Consider the following 24,911-nt stretch of genomic DNA (forward strand, 5'->3'; position numbering starts at 1 on the left):
CTTGCAACAACCAGCGGTGTGTTGATCCTTGTCCAGGTACCTGTGGCATTGATGCCATCTGTGAGGTGGTCAACCACAATCCCTTGTGCTCCTGCCCTCGCAGCATGACAGGCGATCCCTTCGTTCGCTGTGAACCAAGTGAGTAATCTGAAATTTCATAAATGATGAAGCAGTAGATATATATGTATAAAATATATGTTTATTGATTACATCCAACAGATGTGAAAATGGGCTATAGTTTGGTCCAGCACGTAGCAGTCTTTACTCATGCATTCTCTTTCTCTCCCAATAGTCCGTGCTCCACCTGATCCATGCATCCCTACTCCATGTGGACCATACACCAAATGTCAAGTTGTGAAAGACAGGGCAGTGTGTTCTTGCCTTCCTGGCTACTTTGGAAACCCAGACCTTGGATGCAAGACGGAATGTACCATCAACTCTGACTGTCCTCTGAGTAGTGCATGCATTAACAGGAAGTGTGTTGACCCATGCATTGGTGTATGTGGAAATCAGGCTAAGTGCAGTGTGGTCGGCCACAACCCATTGTGCAGCTGCCCTGATGGATTCATTGGTGATCCTCTTACATCCTGTAGACTGAAGCCTGGTGAGTCAGCCTACTTCGTAAATCTGGTTAAACATATACTGTGATCAAATCTTTAAGAGAATGTCTTAAAATTGCATACTTTTTTTTATATACCATCAATTGTTGCCACAATAATTGAAGCTGCTGATGTTACTTAAGTCATTTATCCTTTCTATTACCAGATGTACCAGTTGATCCATGTAACCCCAATCCCTGTGGAATCAATGCAAATTGTGAAGTCAAGAACAACCGAGCGTTCTGTACTTGCTTCCCTGGATACTTTGGTAATCCAGATGTGGAGTGCAGACCTGAGTGCATCATCAATTCTGACTGCCCCAGATACCTGGCATGTGCAAATCAGAAATGTATTGACCCATGCCCAGACTCCTGTGGCATCAATGCGCTCTGTGATGTCATCAACCATAATGCTATGTGCAGCTGTCCTCGCGGTTACAACGGTGACCCATACGTCGAGTGCAGAGTTGGTAAGTACCCTCCTTGAATATGTTTGGGAATGGTTGTTAGATTATCTTGTTTTTTCTGTTTGCTCCATAAGATTTCATTTGTTTGTTATGTACATTCCTATTGCACGATTGCCAAATTGCGGGAATTGCATCAGCATGAGATAAGTTGAGCATGATATATGAGTGTTCAGCATGTCAGTCTGCATGGTATCAGATGTGCCTCGCATAAGCATGTTTGTGAGATAAAGATATTCCAGTAAGATTATTCCCTTTGCATCAAATGCCCATATGTTTTCTTTTCTCCTACACAAAGAGCATGTATTATAAAAGACAAACTCTAAAGTGTACCCATTGCATGTGTTAATTGCATGATCCCTAATTTTTTTCAGCACCACCACCGCCCGTCAAGTGCTCCCCGAATGCATGTGGCTTTAACACTGAATGTAGAGTTACTAATGGTATTCCTATATGCTATTGCCTCCCCAGCTACACGGGCGACCCTTACAAAGGTTGCTCACCCACTACCACAACTTCCCCCCCGCTAGTAGCTGTCCCAGGCTCCTCATCCCCCCCGCCTTTCCATCCCCCTACTACTCCATCCTCTCCCCCCCGTCCACCCATTGAGTGCGAGGCTAACTCACATTGCTCACCCTCAAGAACGTGTATCAACCAGCGCTGCGTCGATCCCTGCACTGCCAGCCTCCCTTGTGCTGTGGGGGCAGAGTGTACTGTCATCCGCCATCGCCCTGTGTGCAGATGTCCTTCAGGCTTCCAGGGAAATCCGCAGATTTCCTGCACTCCCATCCCGACTACCCCCAAACCAGACTGTCTTGCTGACCGTGACTGCCCACTGGACAAAGCATGCGCAGGGAGGCAATGTGTTGATCCTTGTCGATTAGCTAACCCATGTTCACACTTGGCTGAATGTACTGTTGTTGGACATATGCCAGACTGTACATGTATCTTAGGTTACGTCGGTAATGGTTATTATTGTGAACTCTCTACTACAACATCAACAACACCTGGACCTATTGCTCACTTTCCTACTCACACAACCGTCCGCCCTGAAGTTGCTACCCGTCCTCAAAGCCATGAAGTGGAATATGAGTGCACCAGAGATTTTGAGTGCGATGATGATGAAATGTGCCATAACAGAGAATGTGAACCTGTCTGTATAGTGTCTAATCCCTGCACAGGTGACAACACTGCATGCCGTGGAATCAATCACCGACCTGTGTGCCAGTGTCTTCCAGGATTTGTTGGTAACCCATTCATTGAATGCAAGAGGCCTTTGCCGTCCACACCATCACCAGAATGTCTTTCTGACCGAGAATGCCCAGATAATAAGGCTTGTGCTCAAAGAGAATGTATAAATCCATGTATCTTATCAAATCCATGTTCATTATATGCTGAATGTACAACACGGGATCACTTCCCAGTTTGTACATGTATTTTAGGCTTTACTGGAAATGGGTACTTCTGTGACAGGCTCCCACCAATAGTGGAGATACAAACACTTCCAACAAGTGTTACAAGACCACCTATTGCAGTGACAACTATCACTCACAGTCCCATAGCTGAGTATCCTACTACAGAGCATCCTCGACCGAAAACTCCTAGCCCAAGGCCACCATTCCTGCCACCTCTTCCATCCATTAGTGTAGGATGCAAAAGCAATGATGACTGCCCATACAGTAATTCCTGTATAAACAAACTTTGTGTTGATGTGTGCCATCAAGGTTACTGTGGCAAGAATGCAGATTGTTCTATCAAGTTTGACATCCCAATGTGTTCTTGTCCACCTGGGACATCTGGTGATCCTTTTATCAGATGTAAGGCAGTAGCCACAGAAGCTCCTCCAACCACACTTGCTCCCCTTGCAGACACACATAGTCCTCTGCAAGAAGCTCCTTTGAATCCTGTTGTTGGCTCTACATCACCTATGCCACCCCCTCTTGCCGCAGCCTCAACCACAAGAATCCCTGATACTGCTTTTATACAGCCTACCACCATCCATTCTTTGCCACCACCCATAACCATTGGCTGTGAAAGTAATGATGAATGTCCGTATGATAACACTTGTATCAATAAGCTGTGTGGTGATGTCTGCAGTCCATCCTTATGTGGCGAGGATGCAGAATGTCATACTCTTTCCAACAGACCATCTTGCTTCTGTCCTCCTGGAACAACAGGTAATCCTACCATCAAGTGTACTGCTATACTGACTGAGCGGCCCAGTACTCTTCATCCTCCTATTGCTGAGACACTTCCACCACCACCAGCAGTACCAGTTCAGCCCATTTCAAGTCCCTCTCACACACCACATCCACCTATAGCTGATGTTGGAACTCCAAGACCACTACCTCTTCCATTTGATGAACCGGAGAAGCCCCTTCCTCCAATAATACCACCTATTGCAATTGCTTGTGAGAATAATGACGACTGCACAATTGATAACACCTGTTACAACAGGTTGTGTTATGATGTTTGCGTCTTAGGAATATGTGGTGAAGAGGCAACCTGTACAATCACTATACATCGTCCAGTATGTACATGCCCACCTGGAACGACAGGAAATCCTACTGACAGGTGTATTGCACTACTAACAGAAAAACCAACAACTTTCAGTCCAATAGCAGAAACAAACCCTCCCACTAAAGATGAACCAATAATTCCAGAAGCTCTTCCCGGTTCCACTACTATGATACCACTAGTTGACCCCATTCATAAAAGACCCACAACACCTATACCACTTCCTCCAGAGCCACCTACACCTAGTCCAATAGTTGTCGGTTGTGAAAGCACAGATGCATGTCCATCAGACAATTCTTGCATCAATAAACTGTGCCTCGACGTCTGTTTCCCAGGGTTTTGTGGTGAAAATGCAGAATGTCAGACAGTTCAGCATCGACCAAAATGTAAATGCCCTCCAGGAACATCAGGCAATCCAACAATCAAGTGTTCTGCAATAGCAGTTGATGTTCTACCTCTCCCAATTGCTGAACCTAAGCCTGCTCCACCTCATGAACAAGTTATCCCAATTGCAGGTCCAACAACCACAGGTTTGCCACCACTAGCAGAACACGTAACTCGTCCACGCCCAGATATAACAGTGACACAACCCGTACCTCCACCAGTGATACCATCTATAATAATTGCATGTGAGAATAATGATGATTGTGAAATGAGCAATTCATGCATCAATATGTTGTGTTATGATGCATGCAGTCTCAATTCTTGTGGCGAAGAAGCTGACTGTAAAACAATTAATCACCGTCCAGTTTGCATCTGTCCACCAGGAACTACTGGTGATCCACAGGTTGGATGCAAAGCTACAACAACTGAAAGAGTGACAACTCACTCTCCAATGACTGATAGGCCACCTCAGCAACCTGTAGTTCCTATTCAACCTATTGCTGGTCCATCATCTGAACTTCCTATACCAGTAGCAGAAGAGCCAACCACAAGGCCACCAGAACTTCCTTTGACAACACACAGACCTGTGCCAACACCTCCCATGATCCCCATTGGTTGTGAGAGCACTGATGATTGTCCATTTGATAATTCATGTGTCAACCGTCTCTGTATGGATGTTTGCCACCCAGGGCTATGCGGAGAAAATGCTGACTGTCAAACAGTAGGACACAAACCCTCTTGTCTGTGTCCTCCAGGCACTACTGGAAATCCAACTGACCACTGTGTGGCATTAGGAACAGACAGACCAACCACAGTTATCCCCCATGCAGAGAGACCAATTCCTCCATCGGATGCTAATATTATCCCTGGAATAGGACCATCCAGTACTCCTCTTCCACCACTAGCAGAAACATCAATCAGACCCACTGAACCACCATTACCTTCAACAACTCCATCTCCTATTGTACCACCAATTGTAATAGCGTGTGAAAACAATGATGACTGTACAACAGACAATTCGTGTATTAATAATCTGTGTTATGATGTGTGCAGCTTGGGTATTTGTGGAGATGATGCTGACTGTAGAATACGTGATCATCGTCCAGTGTGTAGCTGTCCTCCAGGGACCACAGGAGATCCTACACGTGGATGTTACGCAGAGCTCACCGAAAGGCCTCTATCTCCTCCTTCTCCAATACCAGAGACTCGACCACCTCAAGATGAAGCTCCAATAAGACCCATTGCAGAATCATCAAGCACAGGTCTTCCTCCTCTGGCAGAACTCCCAACACCAAGGCCTAAACCACCTCCAGTTACAACACCTCCTCCACCACCCACACCAGGTCCCATACCTGTTGGATGTGAAACAACAGATGATTGTCCATCTGATAATTCTTGTGTGAATAGACTGTGTCTTGATGTCTGTTATCCTGGAATATGTGGGAATAATGCAGAATGTCAAACACATGGACATCGTCCCTTATGTACTTGTCCACCAGGAACAACTGGCAATCCTACCATCAAGTGCTCAGCAATGGTTGTTGATACCCCTTCTACCCCATATCCTCCTATTGCAGGTGAACAACCAGTTCAGCCAGATTCTCCTATCAGTCCTATCTCAGGTTCATCTACCACTGGGCAGCCACCTCTGGCAGAAGATACAATCCGTACTACACCAGCACCATTACCAGTCAGACCTACTCCACAACCTATTGTCCCTCCCATTTCTATTGCTTGTGAAAACAATGATGATTGTGACATTGGGGACTCATGTATCAACATGCTTTGTTATGATGCATGTAGCCTTAACTTCTGTGGAGAAGATGCTGACTGTAAGACAATTGACCATCGTCCAGTTTGTGTCTGTCCACCAGGAACCAGTGGAAATCCTCAGATTGGTTGTAAAGCTACAGTGACGGAAAAAGTGACAACTATTCCTCCAGTGACAGATAGACCACCTCAACAACCTGTAGTTCCTATTCAACCTATTGCTGGTCCATCATCTGAACTTCCCATACCAGTAGCAGAAGAGCCAACCACAAGGCCACCAGAACTTCCTTTGACAACATACAGACCTGTGCCAACACCACCCATGATCCCCATTGGTTGTGAGAGCACTGATGATTGTCCATTTGATAATTCATGTGTCAACCGTCTCTGCATGGATGTTTGCCACCCAGGGCTATGCGGAGAAAATGCTGACTGTCAAACAGTGGGACACAAACCCTCTTGTCTGTGTCCTCCAGGCACTACTGGAAATCCAACTGACCACTGTGTGGCATTAGGAACAGACAGACCAACCACAGTTATCCCCCTTGCAGAGAGACCAATTCCTCCATCGGATGCTAATATTATCCCTGGAATAGGACCATCCAGTACTCCTCTTCCACCACTAGCAGAAACATCAATCAGACCCACTGAACCACCATTACCTTCAACAACTCCATCTCCTATTGTACCACCAATTGTAATAGCGTGTGAAAACAATGATGACTGTACAACAGACAATTCGTGTATTAATAATCTGTGTTATGATGTGTGCAGCTTAGGTATTTGTGGAGATGATGCTGACTGTAGAATACGTGATCATCGTCCAGTGTGTAGCTGTCCTCCAGGGACCACAGGAGATCCTACACGTGGATGTTATGCAGAGCTCACCGAAAGGCCTCTATCTCCTCCTTCTCCAATACCAGAGACTCGACCACCTCAAGATGAAGCTCCAATAAGACCCATTGCAGAATCATCAAGCCCAGGTCTTCCTCCTCTGGCAGAACTCCCAACACCAAGGCCTAAACCACCTCCAGTTACAACACCTCCTCCACCACCCACACCAGGTCCCATACCTGTTGGATGTGAAACAACAGATGATTGTCCATCTGATAATTCTTGTGTGAATAGACTGTGTCTTAATGTCTGTTATCCTGGAATATGTGGGAATAATGCAGAATGTCAAACACATGGACATCGTCCCTTATGTACTTGTCCACCAGGAACAACTGGCAATCCTACCATCAAGTGCTCAGCAATGGTTGTTGATACCCCTTCTACTCCATATCCTCCTGTTGCTGGTGAACAACCAGTTCAGCCAGATTCTCCTATCAGTCCTATCTCAGGTTCATCTACCACTGGGCAGCCACCTCTGGCAGAAGATACAATCCGTACTACACCAGCACCATTACCAGTCAGACCTACTCCACAACCTATTGTCCCTCCCATTTCTATTGCTTGTGAAAACAATGATGATTGTGACATTGGGGACTCGTGTATCAACATGCTTTGTTATGATGCATGTAGCCTTAACTTCTGTGGAGAAGATGCTGACTGTAAGACAATTGACCATCGTCCAGTTTGTGTCTGTCCACCAGGAACCAGAGGAGATCCTCAGATTGGCTGTGTAGCTACAGTGACGGAAAAAGTGACAACTATTCCTCCAGTGACAGACAGACCACCTCAACAACCTGAAGTTCCTATTCAACCTATTGCTGGTCCATCATCTGAACTTCCCATACCAGTAGCAGAAGAGCCAACCACAAGGCCACCAGAACTTCCTTTGACAACATACAGACCTGTGCCAACACCACCCATGATCCCCATTGGTTGTGAGAGCACTGATGATTGTCCATTTGATAATTCATGTGTCAACCGTCTCTGCATGGATGTTTGCCACCCAGGGCTATGCGGAGAAAATGCTGACTGTCAAACAGTGGGACACAAACCCTCTTGTCTGTGTCCTCCAGGCACTACTGGAAATCCAACTGACCACTGTGTGGCATTAGGAACAGACAGACCAACCACAGTTATCCCCCTTGCAGAGAGACCAATTCCTCCATCGGATGCTAATATTATCCCTGGAATAGGACCATCCAGTACTCCTCTTCCACCACTAGCAGAAACATCAATCAGACCCACTGAACCACCATTACCTTCAACAACTCCATCTCCTATTGTACCACCAATTGTAATAGCGTGTGAAAACAATGATGACTGTACAACAGACAATTCGTGTATTAATAATCTGTGTTATGATGTGTGCAGCTTAGGTATTTGTGGAGATGATGCTGACTGTAGAATACGTGATCATCGTCCAGTGTGTAGCTGTCCTCCAGGGACCACAGGAGATCCTACACGTGGATGTTATGCAGAGCTCACCGAAAGGCCTCTATCTCCTCCTTCTCCAATACCAGAGACTCGACCACCTCAAGATGAAGCTCCAATAAGACCCATTGCAGAATCATCAAGCCCAGGTCTTCCTCCTCTGGCAGAACTCCCAACACCAAGGCCTAAACCACCTCCAGTTACAACACCTCCTCCACCACCCACACCAGGTCCCATACCTGTTGGATGTGAAACAACAGATGATTGTCCATCTGATAATTCTTGTGTGAATAGACTGTGTCTTAATGTCTGTTATCCTGGAATATGTGGGAATAATGCAGAATGTCAAACACATGGACATCGTCCCTTATGTACTTGTCCACCAGGAACAACTGGCAATCCTACCATCAAGTGCTCAGCAATGGTTGTTGATACCCCTTCTACTCCATATCCTCCTGTTGCTGGTGAACAACCAGTTCAGCCAGATTCTCCTATCAGTCCTATCTCAGGTTCATCTACCACTGGGCAGCCACCTCTGGCAGAAGATACAATCCGTACTACACCAGCACCATTACCAGTCAGACCTACTCCACAACCTATTGTCCCTCCCATTTCTATTGCTTGTGAAAACAATGATGATTGTGACATTGGGGACTCGTGTATCAACATGCTTTGTTATGATGCATGTAGCCTTAACTTCTGTGGAGAAGATGCTGACTGTAAGACAATTGACCATCGTCCAGTTTGTGTCTGTCCACCAGGAACCAGAGGAGATCCTCAGATTGGCTGTGTAGCTACAGTGACGGAAAAAGTGACAACTATTCCTCCAGTGACAGACAGACCACCTCAACAACCTGTAGTTCCTATTCAACCTATTGCTGGTCCATCATCTGAACTTCCCATACCAGTAGCAGAAGAGCCAACCACAAGGCCACCAGAACTTCCTTTGACAACATATAGACCTGTGCCAACACCTCCCATGATCCCCATTGGTTGTGAAAGCACTGATGATTGTCCATTTGATAATTCATGTGTCAACCGTCTTTGTATGGATGTTTGCCACCCAGGATTATGCGGAGAAAATGCTGACTGTCAAACAGTGGGACACAAACCCTCTTGTTTGTGTCCTCCAGGCACTACTGGAAATCCAACTGACCACTGTGTGGCATTAGGAACAGACAGACCAACCACAGTTATTCCCCTTGCAGAGAGACCAATTCCTCCATCGGATGCTAATATTATCCCTGGAATAGGACCATCCAGTACTCCTCTTCCACCACTAGCAGAAACATCAATCAGGCCCACTGAACCACCATTACCTTCAACAACTCCATCTCCTATTGTACCACCAATTGTAATAGCGTGTGAAAACAATGATGACTGTACAACAGACAATTCGTGTATTAATAATCTGTGTTATGATGTGTGCAGCTTGGGTATTTGTGGAGATGATGCTGACTGTAGAATACGTGATCATCGTCCAGTGTGTAGCTGTCCTCCAGGGACCACAGGAGATCCTACACGTGGATGTTACGCAGAGCTCACCGAAAGGCCTCTATCTCCTCCTTCTCCAATACCAGAGACTCGACCACCTCAAGATGAAGCTCCAATAAGACCCATTGCAGAATCATCAAGCACAGGTCTTCCTCCTCTGGCAGAACTCCTAACACCAAGGCCTAAACCACCTCCAGTTACAACACCTCCTCCACCACCCACACCAGGTCCCATACCTGTTGGATGTGAAACAACAGATGATTGTCCATCTGATAATTCTTGTGTGAATAGACTGTGTCTTGATGTCTGTTATCCTGGAATATGTGGGAATAATGCAGAATGTCAAACACATGGACATCGTCCCTTATGTACTTGTCCACCAGGAACAACTGGCAATCCTACCATCAAGTGCTCAGCAATGGTTGTTGATACCCCTTCTACCCCATATCCTCCTATTGCAGGTGAACAACCAGTTCAGCCAGATTCTCCTATCAGTCCTATCTCAGGTTCATCTACCACTGGGCAGCCACCTCTGGCAGAAGATACAATCCGTACTACACCAGCACCATTACCAGTCAGACCTACTCCACAACCTATTGTCCCTCCCATTTCTATTGCTTGTGAAAACAATGATGATTGTGACATTGGGGACTCATGTATCAACATGCTTTGTTATGATGCATGTAGCCTTAACTTCTGTGGAGAAGATGCTGACTGTAAGACAATTGACCATCGTCCAGTTTGTGTCTGTCCTCCAGGAACCAGAGGAGATCCTCAGATTGGCTGTGTAGCTACAGTGACGGAAAAAGTGACAACTATTCCTCCAGTGACAGACAGACCACCTCAACAACCTGTAGTTCCTATTCAACCTATTGCTGGTCCATCATCTGAACTTCCCATACCAGTAGCAGAAGAGCCAACCACAAGGCCACCAGAACTTCCTTTGACAACATACAGACCTGTACCAACACCTCCCATGATCCCCATTGGTTGTGAGAGCACTGATGATTGTCCATTTGATAATTCATGTGTCAACCGTCTTTGTATGGATGTTTGCCACCCAGGATTATGCGGAGAAAATGCTGACTGTCAAACAGTGGGACACAAACCTTCTTGTGTATGTCCTCCAGGCACTACTGGAAATCCAACTAAACATTGTTTGGCACTGGTAACAGACAGACCAACCACAGTTATCCCCCTTGGAGAGAGACCACAACCTCCAGCTGATGTTAACATTATTCCGGGAATAGGACCATCCAGTACTCCTCTTCCACCACTAGCAGAAACATCAATCAGGCCCACTGAACCACCATTACCTTCAACAACTCCATCTCCCATTGTACCACCAATTGTAATAGCCTGTGAAAATAATGATGACTGTACAACAGATAACTCCTGCATCAATAATTTATGCTATGATGTGTGCAGCTTAGGTATTTGTGGAGATGATGCTGACTGTAGAATCCATGACCATCGTCCAGTGTGTAGCTGTCCTCCAGGGACCACAGGAGATCCTACACGTGGATGTTATGCAGAGCTCACCGAAAGGCCTCTTTCTCCTCCTTCTCCAATACCAGAGACACGGCCACCTCAAGATGAAGCTCCAATAAGACCCATTGCAGAATCATCAAGCCCAGGTCTTCCTCCTTTGGCAGAACTCCCAACACCAAGGCCTAAACCACTTCCAGTTACAACACCACCTCCACCACCCACACCAGGTCCCATACCTGTTGGATGTGAAACAACAGATGAATGCCCATCTGATAATTCTTGTATAAACAGACTATGTCTTAATGTCTGTTATCCTGGTATATGTGGAAGCAATGCAGAATGTCAAACACATGGACATCGTCCCTTATGTACTTGTCCACCAGGAACAACTGGCAATCCTACCATCAAGTGCTCAGCAGTGGCTTTTGATATACCTACCACACCATATCCTCCTGTTGCTGGTGAACAACCAGTTCAGCCAGATTCTCCAATCAGTCCTATCTCAGGTTCATCTACCACTGGGCAGCCACCTCTGGCAGAAGATACAATCCGTACTACACCAGCACCATTACCAGTCAGACCTATTCCACAACCTGTTATTCCTCCTATTTCTATTGCTTGTGAAAACAATGATGATTGTGACATTGGGGACTCGTGTATCAACATGCTTTGTTATGATGCATGTAGCCTTAACTTCTGTGGAGAAGATGCTGACTGTAAGACAATAGACCATCGTCCAGTTTGTGTCTGTCCACCAGGAACCAGTGGAAATCCTCAGATTGGTTGTGTAGGTACAGTGACGGAAAAAGTAACAACTATTCCTCCAGTGACAGATAGACCACCTCAACAACCTGTAGTTCCTATTCAACCTATTGCTGGTCCATCATCTGAACTTCCCATACCAGTAGCAGAAGAGCCAACCACAAGGCCACCAGAACTTCCTTTGACAACATACAGACCTGTACCAACACCTCCCATGATCCCCATTGGTTGTGAGAGCACTGATGATTGTCCATTTGATAATTCATGTGTCAACCGTCTTTGTATGGATGTTTGCCACCCAGGACTATGCGGAGAAAATGCTGACTGTCAAACAGTGGGACACAAACCTTCTTGTGTATGTCCTCCAGGCACTACTGGAAATCCAACTGACCACTGTGTGGCATTGGTAACAGACAGACCAACCACAGTCATCCCCCTTGCAGAGAGACCAATTCCTCCATCGGATGCTAATATTATCCCTGGAATAGGACCATCCAGTACTCCTCTTCCACCACTAGCAGAAACATCAATCAGACCCATTGAACCACCATTACCTTCAACAACTCCATCTCCTATTGTACCACCAATAGTAATTGCTTGTGAAAACAATGATGACTGTACAACAGACAATTCGTGTATTAATAATCTATGTTATGATGTGTGCAGCTTGGGTATTTGTGGAGAAGATGCCCAATGTAGGATTGATAATCATCGTCCTGTGTGTAGTTGTCCTCCAGGAACCACAGGAGATCCAACTCGAGGATGTAATGCTTTGCTCACTGAAAGGCCTCCATCTACTCTCTCTCCTATATCAGAGATTCGACCACCAAAGGATGAGGTTTCCATAACTCCTGTTACTGAACCAGCAAGGCCTGGACTCCCTCCACTGGCAGAGCAACCCAAGCCAAGGCCAACATTACCTCCAGTAACTCCACCTCCACCACCACCCACACCAGGTCCTATAACTGTGGGATGTGAGTCTACAGAAGAGTGTCCTTCTGACAATTCCTGTGTAAATAAACTGTGCCTGAACATGTGTTATCCAGGATTCTGTGGAGAAAATGCAGACTGTCAGACTCAAGCACATCGACCTATCTGTAGCTGTCCACCTGGTACCACAGGAAATCCAACCATCAAGTGCTCTGCTATGGTTGTAAAAGAGCCACCAACGCTTCAGCCTCCAATGGCAGAAGAGAAACCACTACATCCAGATTCTCCAATTAGACCAATTGCAGGTTCCACAACCACTTTGCAGCCACCTTTAATAGAAGAAACTGTGCGTCCTACACCAGAACCGCTTCCAACACGACCTCCACCACCAGCTCTTGTTCCAGCATTACCTATTGCTTGTGAAAATAATGATGATTGCGATGTAGACAACTCTTGCCTGAACAAGCTTTGTTATGATGCCTGCACTCTTGGTATATGTGGAGATGATGCAGAGTGTGAAACTGTAGACCACCGACCTGTATGTCTTTGTCCATATGGAACAAGTGGGGATCCTCAAGTAGGATGCAAAGCAATGGTAGCAGAAATGCCTGTAACAATTTCACCAATAGTTGAACAGTCGCAGGTCAGTGATGTACCCATTCATGCCATCCCAGGCCCATCTTCAACTCCACAATCTCCCATCGCTGAACTACCAACGACACGACCACCTGAACCTCCAATGCCTCTGCCTCCAGCAATTCCAACACCTCCACCCAATCCAGTAGGCTGTGAAAGCACAGATGACTGTCCATATGACAACAGCTGCATCAACCGTCTTTGTCTGGATGTATGTCATCCTGGTCTGTGTGGTGACAGTGCTGATTGCCAGACCATTGGCCATAGACCTCTCTGTGTGTGCCCTCCTGGCACTACAGGCAACCCTACAGAGAGCTGCAAGGCAGTTGCTACTGACAGACCGACAACTTTCTCTCCTGTAACAGGCGCCCCAGGCATAACTCCAGATCATCAGATTGTACCAGGAATTGGACCATCAACGCCAACACCACCACCTCTAGCTGAGACACCAACACCAAGACCTCCATTGCCAACAACTCCCAGACCTCCTCCACCTCCAGTTGTTCCACCTTTCGTAATTGCTTGTACAAACAATGATGATTGTACAACAGATAACTCATGCATCAATAATCTTTGCTATGATGTATGTAGTCTTGGAGTGTGTGGAGATGATGCAGACTGTAAGATTCATAATCATCGCCCAGTTTGCAGTTGTCCTCCAGGAACCACAGGAGATCCTTCCTATGGATGTCAGGCAATGCTTACAGAAAGGCCATTGGTACCACCTTCACCTATTCCAGAAATCAGTCCAACTCAGCCAGGTGATCCAATTAGACCCATAGCTGAACCAACAAGTCCTGGACTTCCTCCTGTGGCTGAACTTCCTACACCAAGACCTACACTACCTCCAGTGACTCAGCCACCTCCACCACCCACACCTGGTCCCCTCCCTGTAGGATGTGAAACTTCTGATGAATGTCCATCTGATAACTCCTGCGTAAACAGACTCTGTCTTGATGTTTGTTATCCAGGCCTTTGTGGAGAAAGTGCTGATTGCCAGACTCAAGGAAATCGTCCATTATGTAAATGTCCACCAGGAACAACTGGAAACCCAACCATCAAGTGTTCTGCAATGGCCTTTGATGAACCACCAAAACCATACCCACCAGAAGTAGGCAAAGAACCTGTACAACCAGATTCTCCAATCAGTCCCATTGCAGGTCCTACAACCACAGGACTCCCACCTCTGGTAGCAGATTCACCTCGTCCCACACCCGAACCTCTACCACCACGACCTCCACCACCACCAATTGTTCCAGCAATTCCCATTGCATGTGAAAATAATGATGACTGTGATGTTGGTGACTCTTGCATAAACATGCTTTGCTATGATGTATGTAGCCTTAATTCCTGTGGAGAAGATGCAGATTGTACATCTATCAATCATCGGCCAGTTTGTTTATGCCCACCTGGTACAACAGGCAACCCCCAAATTGGATGTAAAGCAACCACAACAGAAAAAATAACAACACTTCCACCTGTAACAGATAAACCTCCAAGGCAGCCTGACATTACTATACATCCAGTAGCAGGTCCAACTTCCACACTGCCAGCTCCAGTGGCAGAAGAGCCAACAACTCGTATTCCAGAACCTACAACTACAGTGCTACCTCCTGTGCCAACTTTACCACCAATACCTGTTGGTTGTGAAAGCAATGATCATTGCCCCTATAGCAATACTTGTGTAAACCGGTTTTGTCTTGACATATGTTATCCAGGACTGTGTGGAGAAAATGCAAACTGTCAGACTCAGAGTCACAGACCTCTTTGTACCTGTCCTCCAGGGACAACTGGCAACCCAACAGAACACTGCAGTGCCCTAGCAACAGAAATACCTGTTACAGTCTTGCCACTAGCAGAAACGACAAGACCACCACTTTCCCCGACTATCATTCCTGGAAAAGAGCCTCCTAGTACTATATTTCCTCCTCTGGTTGAGTTCTCAACAGTCCGACCAACTGAACCACCATTACCTCTACCGCTTCCTCCTGCCATTGTTCCACCAGTTGCTATAGCTTGCACAAATAATGATGACTGCTCTACGGATAACTCTTGCATTAATCACTTTTGCTATGATGTATGTAGTCTTGGTGTATGTGGAGGGGATGCTGACTGTAAAATTCATAATCACCGGCCCATCTGTAGCTGTCCTCCTGGGACTGAAGGAGATCCTACTCAAGGATGCCACGCAGTACTTACAGAAAGACCTCCAACATCTCCTTCTCCCATATCTGAAATACATTCATCACAACCTGGTGATCCAATAACACCTGTAACAGAGCCGACAAGCCCTGGACTGCCTCCTTTGGCTGAGCTTCCTACACCAAGACCTAAACAACCACCTGTGACTCAGCCACCACCACCGCCCACACCTGGACCCTTACCAGTTGGCTGTGAGACTACAGACGAGTGTCCATATGATAATTCTTGTATAAACCGACTTTGCCTTGATGTTTGTTATCCTGGCTTTTGTGGACAAAACGCTGACTGTCAGACTCAAGGACATCGTCCCCTTTGTACTTGTCCACCAGGTACAACAGGGAACCCAACTATAAAGTGTACAGCTCTTGCTGTTGATTCTCCCCAAACTCCTGCTCCTCCGGTGGCTGGAGAGACGCCCCAGCAACCTGACTCTCCAATTACCCTCCTTACTGGAGACACGACTACTGGACTACCACCTCTGGTAGAAGAGCCTACAACTCCCTACCCAGACCCTCTCCCACCTCGACCTCCCTTACCTCCTGTTATTCCTCCCATTTCTATTGCATGTGAAAATAATGATGACTGTGATTTTGATAACTCTTGCCTTAATCTACTTTGCTATGATGCATGCAGTCTTGGGGTATGTGGTGATGATGCTGATTGCAGAACTGTTAATCACAGACCTGTATGTCTTTGTCCTCCTGGTACAACTGGAGACCCTCAAGTTAAATGCAAAGCTTTAGTGACTGAAAGTTCAACAACTGTTCCCCCTGTTGCGGAGGTGCCACCCCGTCCTGAAGAATCAATTCGTCCAATTTCAGATTCTACTACACGACCCCCACCAATAGCTGAAACGCCTGAAACTAGACCACCACAACAGCCCATTACCCAACGTCCAACACCCATTCCTACTGCTCCGCCAATTATAGTTGGGTGTGAAAGCAACGACCAGTGCAGCTTCGACAACACATGTGTAAATCGTCTCTGCCTGGATGTTTGCCATCCTGGGTTGTGTGGTGACAATGCCGACTGCCAAACTGTAGGACATCGCCCATCCTGTGTGTGTCCACCGGGAACAACAGGCAATCCCACAGTACACTGCAGTGCTATAGCAACACTGAAACCAGAAATTACCATTTCACCTATAACGGGAAAACCTGGAATGCCAGTAGATGATCCACTGATTCCAGAAGCTGGCACAACCACCACACCTCTCCCACCTTTAGCAGAGATGCCAACACCAAAGACTCCAGAGCCAGTAACTGAACGTCCAAAGCCACAGCCAATTGTTCCTCCAATAGCTATTGCTTGTACAAATAATGATGATTGTACAACAGATAACTCATGCATTAACAATCTTTGCTATGATGTATGTAGTCTTGGAGTGTGTGGAGATGATGCAGACTGTAAGATTCATGATCACCGTCCAGTCTGTAGCTGTCCTCCAGGAACAACAGGAGACCCTACAACTGGCTGTCGTGCAGTGCTTACGGAAAGGCCATTGGTACCACCTTCTCCTATTCCAGAAATCAGTCCAACTCAGCCAGGTGATCCAATTAGACCCATAGCTGAACCAACAAGTCCTGGACTTCCTCCTGTGGCTGAACTTCCTACACCAAGACCTACACTACCTCCAGTGACTCAGCCACCTCCACCACCCACACCTGGTCCCCTCCCTGTAGGATGTGAAACTTCTGATGAATGTCCATCTGATAACTCCTGCGTAAACAGACTCTGTCTTGATGTTTGTTATCCAGGCCTTTGTGGAGAAAGTGCTGATTGCCAGACTCAAGGAAATCGTCCATTATGTAAATGTCCACCAGGAACAACTGGAAACCCAACCATCAAGTGTTCTGCAATGGCCTTTGATGAACCACCAAAACCATACCCACCAGAAGTAGGCAAAGAACCTGTACAACCAGATTCTCCAATCAGTCCCATTGCAGGTCCTACAACCACAGGACTCCCACCTCTGGTAGCAGATTCACCTCGTCCCACACCCGAACCTCTACCACCACGACCTCCACCACCACCAATTGTTCCAGCAATTCCCATTGCATGTGAAAATAATGATGACTGTGATGTGGACAACTCATGCTTAAACAAATTGTGTTATGAAGCATGTACTTTAGGGATATGTGGAGAAGATGCTCATTGTAGAACTGTTGATCATCGACCTGTTTGTATATGTCCTCATGGAACCTCTGGTGATCCTCAAGTAGGATGTAAAGCAATTTCCACAGAGAGACCTACAACATTTATTCCAATAACAGAACTACCGGTTGTCAGTGATGTGCCCATTCATGCCATCCCAGGCCCATCTTCAACTCCACAATCTCCCATCGCTGAACTACCAACGACACGACCACCTGAACCTCCAATGCCTCTGCCTCCAGCAATTCCAACACCTCCACCCAATCCAGTAGGCTGTGAAAGCACAGACGACTGTCCATATGACAACAGCTGCATCAACCGTCTTTGTCTGGATGTATGTCATCCTGGTCTGTGTGGTGACAGTGCTGATTGCCAGACCATTGGCCATAGACCTCTCTGTGTGTGCCCTCCTGGCACTACAGGCAACCCTACAGAGAGCTGCAAGGCAGTTGCTACTGACAGACCGACAACTTTCTCTCCTGTAACAGGCGCCCCAGGCATAACTCCAGATCATGAGATTGTACCAGGAATTGGACCATCAACGCCAACACCACCACCTCTAGCTGAGACACCAACACCAAGACCTCCATTGCCAACAACTCCCAGACCTCCTCCACCTCCAGTTGTTCCACCTTTCGTAATTGCTTGTACAAACAATGATGACTGTACAATGGATAACTCTTGCATCAACAACCTTTGCTATGATGTATGTAGTCTTGGAGTGTGTGGAGATGATGCAGACTGTAAGATTCATAATCATCGCCCAGTTTGCAGTTGTCCTCCAGGAACCACAGGAGATCCTTCCTATGGATGTCAGGCAATGCTTACAGAAAGGCCATTGGTACCACCTTCACCTATTCCAGAAATCAGTCCAACTCAGCCAGGTGATCCAATTAGACCCATAGCTGAACCAACAAGTCCTGGACTTCCTCCTGTGGCTGAACTTCCTACACCAAGACCAACATTGCCTCCAGTGACTCAGCCACCTCCACCACCCACACCTGGTCCCCTACCTGTAGGATGTGAAACTTCTGATGAATGTCCATCTGATAACTCCTGCGTAAACAGACTCTGTCTTGATGTTTGTTATCCAGGCCTTTGTGGAGAAAGTGCTGATTGCCAGACTCAAGGAAATCGTCCATTATGTAAATGTCCACCAGGAACAACTGGAAACCCAACCATCAAGTGTTCTGCAATGGCCTTTGATGAACCACCAAAACCATACCCACCAGAAGTAGGCAAAGAACCTGTACAACCAGATTCTCCAATCAGTCCCATTGCAGGTCCTACAACCACAGGACTCCCACCTCTGGTAGCAGATTCACCTCGTCCCACACCCGAACCTCTACCACCACGACCTCCACCACCACCAATTGTTCCAGCAATTCCCATTGCATGTGAAAATAATGATGACTGTGATGTGGACAACTCTTGCTTAAACAAATTGTGTTATGATGCTTGCAGCCTTGGAATTTGTGGAGATGATGCTGAATGTACAACTGTCAATCACAGACCAGTCTGCCTTTGTCCTCATGGAACCTCTGGTGATCCTCAAGTAGGATGTAAAGCAATTTCCACAGAGAGACCTACAACATTTATTCCAATAACAGAACTACCGGTTGTCAGTGATGTGCCCATTCATGCCATCCCAGGCCCATCTTCAACTCCACAATCTCCCATCGCTGAACTACCAACGGCACGACCACCTGAACCTCCAATGCCTCTGCCTCCAGCAATTCCAACACCTCCACCCAATCCAGTAGGCTGTGAAAGCACAGACGACTGTCCATATGACAACAGCTGCATCAACCGTCTTTGTCTGGATGTATGTCATCCTGGTCTGTGTGGTGACAGTGCTGATTGCCAGACCATTGGCCATAGACCTCTCTGTGTGTGCCCTCCTGGCACTACAGGCAACCCTACAGAGAGCTGCAAGGCAGTTGCTACTGACAGACCGACAACTTTCTCTCCTGTAACAGGCGCCCCAGGCATAACTCCAGATCATGAGATTGTACCAGGAATTGGACCATCAACGCCAACACCACCACCTCTAGCTGAGACACCAACACCAAGACCTCCATTGCCAACAACTCCCAGACCTCCTCCACCTCCAGTTGTTCCACCTTTCGTAATTGCTTGTACAAACAATGATGACTGTACAATGGATAACTCTTGCATCAACAACCTTTGCTATGATGTATGTAGTCTTGGAGTGTGTGGAGATGATGCAGACTGTAAGATTCATAATCATCGCCCAGTTTGCAGTTGTCCTCCAGGAACCACAGGAGATCCTTCCTATGGATGTCAGGCAATGCTTACAGAAAGGCCATTGGTACCACCTTCACCTATTCCAGAAATCAGTCCAACTCAGCCAGGTGATCCAATTAGACCCATAGCTGAACCAACAAGTCCTGGACTTCCTCCTGTGGCTGAACTTCCTACACCAAGACCAACATTGCCTCCAGTGACTCAGCCACCTCCACCACCCACACCTGGTCCCCTACCTGTAGGATGTGAAACTTCTGATGAATGTCCATCTGATAACTCCTGCGTAAACAGACTCTGTCTTGATGTTTGTTATCCAGGCCTTTGTGGAGAAAGTGCTGATTGCCAGACTCAAGGAAATCGTCCATTATGTAAATGTCCACCAGGAACAACTGGAAACCCAACCATCAAGTGTTCTGCAATGGCCTTTGATGAACCACCAAAACCATACCCACCAGAAGTAGGCAAAGAACCTGTACAACCAGATTCTCCAATCAGTCCCATTGCAGGTCCTACAACCACAGGACTCCCACCTCTGGTAGCAGATTCACCTCGTCCCACACCCGAACCTCTACCACCACGACCTCCACCACCACCAATTGTTCCAGCAATTCCCATTGCATGTGAAAATAATGATGACTGTGATGTGGACAACTCTTGCTTAAACAAATTGTGTTATGATGCTTGCAGCCTTGGAATTTGTGGAGATGATGCTGAATGTACAACTGTCAATCACAGACCAGTCTGCCTTTGTCCTCATGGAACCTCTGGTGATCCTCAAGTAGGATGTAAAGCAATTTCCACAGAGAGACCTACAACATTTATTCCAATAACAGAACTACCGGTTGTCAGTGATGTGCCCATTCATGCCATCCCAGGCCCATCTTCAACTCCACAATCTCCCATCGCTGAACTACCAACGACACGACCACCTGAACCTCCAATGCCTCTGCCTCCAGCAATTCCAACACCTCCACCCAATCCAGTAGGCTGTGAAAGCACAGATGACTGTCCATATGACAACAGCTGCATCAACCGTCTTTGTCTGGATGTATGTCATCCTGGTCTGTGTGGTGACAGTGCTGATTGCCAGACCATTGGCCATAGACCTCTCTGTGTGTGCCCTCCTGGCACTACAGGCAACCCTACAGAGAGCTGCAAGGCAGTTGCTACTGACAGACCGACAACTTTCTCTCCTGTAACAGGCGCCCCAGGCATAACTCCAGATCATCAGATTGTACCAGGAATTGGACCATCAACGCCAACACCACCACCTCTAGCTGAGACACCAACACCAAGACCTCCATTGCCAACAACTCCCAGACCTCCTCCACCTCCAGTTGTTCCACCTTTCGTAATTGCTTGTACAAACAATGATGACTGTACAATGGATAACTCTTGCATCAACAACCTTTGCTATGATGTATGTAGTCTTGGAGTGTGTGGAGATGATGCAGACTGTAAGATTCATAATCATCGCCCAGTTTGCAGTTGTCCTCCAGGAACCACAGGAGATCCTTCCTATGGATGTCAGGCAATGCTTACAGAAAGGCCATTGGTACCACCTTCACCTATTCCAGAAATCAGTCCAACTCAGCCAGGTGATCCAATTAGACCCATAGCTGAACCAACAAGTCCTGGACTTCCTCCTGTGGCTGAACTTCCTACACCAAGACCAACATTGCCTCCAGTGACTCAGCCACCTCCACCACCCACACCTGGTCCCCTACCTGTAGGATGTGAAACTTCTGATGAATGTCCATCTGATAACTCCTGCGTAAACAGACTCTGTCTTGATGTTTGTTATCCAGGCCTTTGTGGAGAAAGTGCTGATTGCCAGACTCAAGGAAATCGTCCATTATGTAAATGTCCACCAGGAACAACTGGAAACCCAACCATCAAGTGTTCTGCAATGGCCTTTGATGAACCACCAAAACCATACCCACCAGAAGTAGGCAAAGAACCTGTACAACCAGATTCTCCAATCAGTCCTATTGCAGGTCCTACAACCACAGGACTCCCACCTCTGGTAGCAGATTCACCTCGTCCCACACCCGAACCTCTACCACCACGACCTCCACCACCACCAATTGTTCCAGCAATTCCCATTGCATGTGAAAATAATGATGACTGTGATGTGGACAACTCTTGCTTAAACAAATTGTGTTATGATGCTTGCAGTCTAGGAATATGTGGCCAAGATGCAGATTGTAAGACAAGCAATCACCGACCTGTTTGTATATGTCCTCCTGGAACAACTGGTGATCCACAGATCCAATGTCAGGCTCTTACCATTCACAGCCCTACACCTCCTGTGCCAGTAGCAGAAAGTGTTCCACCTCCTGTGGACCAACCAATCAGACCTGTAGCAGGTCCATCTTCTGTTGCTCCTCCTCCTCTTACATCTGAACGGCCACCAAGACCTTCTGACCCTCCAATAATTCAGCCTCCACCAGTTCCTACTCCTCCACCAATTCCAGTTGGCTGTCAGAGTAATGATGAATGTCCATATGACAATACTTGTGTAAACAGGTTATGCTTGAATGTATGTTTCCCTGGACTCTGTGGTGATAATGCTGACTGTCAAACACATGGACATAGGCCAGCATGTATATGTCCTCCCGGCACAACTGGTAATCCAACTATCCGCTGCACTGCAATTGTAGCTGAGAGTCCAGACACTCTTCCACCTCCTATAGCAGCAAGCACATCCCCGAGACCTGATGAGCCAATTGTACCTGGAGGAGGACAGTCATCTCCAATGCCTCCTCCTCTTGTAGAGGAACCAACAACACGACCTCCAGAACCTACAACACCTCGTCCTCCAGCAACACCCATACTTCCTCCAGTTGTTATAGCTTGTACCAACAATGATGACTGTCCAATGGATAACTCGTGTCTGAATCATATCTGCTACGATGCTTGTGCCATTGGTATCTGTGGGGAAGATGCCGACTGCAAGATCCATAAGCATCGACCTGTCTGCAATTGTCCCCCAGGCACAACAGGAAATCCTACTATTGGCTGTCATGCACTTTTGTCAGAACAGACAACAATACAGACACCTATAAAGGAAACTGTTTCTCCACCACCTGACAGCCCAATCCTTCCAGTATCTCCTCCACCATCTACACCTCAAACACCTATAGGAGAGGAACCCCCAAGAAGACCAACAGAACCTACAACTAGCCATCCTCCACCTCCACCTCTACCTCCACCAGTACCAGTAGGATGTGAAAGTATTGATGAGTGTCCATATGATAATTCTTGTGTCAACAAGCTTTGTTTGGATATATGCCACCCTGGCTTGTGTGGTGAAAATGCAGACTGCCAAACAAAGGGTCACCGACCAGTTTGTGCATGTCCACCAGGAACAACAGGAAATCCTACACTTAAGTGTTCTGCAATAGCAGTATTAGATCCTACAGAACCGCCATCACCTGTTGGTGAAGTACAGACACCACCTCCAGATTCACCCATTATACCAGTTTCTCCTCCTCCTTCCACAACTCTACCACCAGAGACTGAAGTAACACCTAGTCAGCCAGTGGAACCATTACCGACTCCTCCTCCTACACCAATAGTGGCCCCTATACAGATTGCCTGTGAGAATAATGATGATTGTGATATGGATAACTCCTGTATCAATCTGCTGTGTTATGATGTCTGCAGCCTTGGCATATGTGGAGACAGTGCAGACTGCAAGACTTTGAATCATAGGCCTGTGTGTGTGTGTCCGCCTGGAACTACAGGAAATCCACAGACTCGTTGCACTGCCATACTCACAGAGATACCATCTACACCAGCACCTCCTATTGTCGAAACGATTGAACCACCTCAGCAACCTGTGATGCCTGTTGCAAGTACATCAACGTCACCTCCACCTCTGTCAGAAACACAGCCACCCAAAGTAAAGGAACCAGCACCACCTCCCCCTGTACTACCATCAACTGAAGGTCCCTTACCTGCTGGATGTGCTACAAGCGGTGAATGTGACTTTGATGAGAAATGTGTAAACCGTCTCTGTGTCAAAGTATGCAGCCTTATGCCATGTGATACAACTTCAGATTGTTTTGCACAGCTGCACGAGGCTGTCTGTACACCTATTGCCCCTATCACTGCACGGCCACAGTGTGTCATTGATCCTGACTGCTTCACAACACAGGTCTGTATTAGTAATGTGTGTCGTGATGTTTGTCTTACAAGTAATCCCTGCGCCCCAATGGCAGTGTGCACTGCAGAGAACCATCGTCCCCGCTGCAACTGCCCACCAGGATATATTGGCAACCCCTTCATTTCTTGTCGAAGGCCTGAACAACCCACACCACCACCAGTGATACCACTCACAACTTCAAAGCCAGATTGCATTGTCGACGGAGACTGTGCCTATCATCTAGCATGTCTTAATCAAGAATGTAAAAATCCATGCTTGTATCGAGATGTCTGTGGCTTTAATGCAGAGTGTCTTGTCACAGTGCACACACCAATGTGTATCTGCAGCCCTGGATACACTGGCAACCCTTATGTCCAGTGTTCACCCCCAACCACCCCTGCCCCAACCCCTGCTCCACCTGTTATCCAGCCTCAGTGTACTGTGAATGAAGATTGCCTAGATCACCAAGCATGCTTCAGCGGGAACTGCCAGAACCCTTGTCTGGTAGCTAACCCGTGTGCCCCTACGGCTCTCTGTGATGTCACAAGGCACCGCCCAGTGTGTTCTTGTCCTTCGGGATTAACGGGAGACCCCTACCTCCAGTGCACCATGAGTAAGAATGTCTAGTGGCTTCTTATCTTGTATATTTCTCTATATTTCTGGTTCACGCATGTCAGAGCACGATGCATGTTTCTCTTGTGCCTGTCAATGTTTCATTTAGAATGAGCTTATGCATTTTAAGTTTGCATCGTTCAGTCCTGCATCA

At 46.9% G+C, this 24,911-nt stretch overlaps 1 protein-coding gene across 19 annotated transcripts in view; it reads left to right on the forward strand.

Moving 5' to 3' along the window:
* dpy (fibrillin-like protein dumpy) overlaps positions 1 to 24,911 on the forward strand; it is a 255,844-nt gene that overhangs the window by 202,947 nt on the left and 27,986 nt on the right. For 18 of the 19 annotated variants that reach the window (XM_070131759.1, XM_070131777.1, XM_070131778.1 and 15 more), the window contains 4 exons: positions 1 to 138; positions 293 to 604; positions 766 to 1,068; positions 1,437 to 24,758. The exon at positions 1 to 138 is cut by the window's left edge and continues 192 nt beyond it. In XM_070131759.1, the coding sequence (XP_069987860.1) occupies positions 1 to 138; positions 293 to 604; positions 766 to 1,068; positions 1,437 to 24,758 (24,075 nt within the window). The remainder of the gene's footprint in view (positions 139 to 292; positions 605 to 765; positions 1,069 to 1,436; positions 24,759 to 24,911) is intronic. The other variant, XM_070131779.1, reaches the window with a different exon arrangement.

The sequence above is a fragment of the Penaeus vannamei genome, chromosome 17 (assembly GCF_042767895.1).
Source record: "Penaeus vannamei isolate JL-2024 chromosome 17, ASM4276789v1, whole genome shotgun sequence".
In the NCBI taxonomy this organism is placed as follows: Eukaryota; Metazoa; Arthropoda; class Malacostraca; order Decapoda; family Penaeidae; genus Penaeus; species Penaeus vannamei.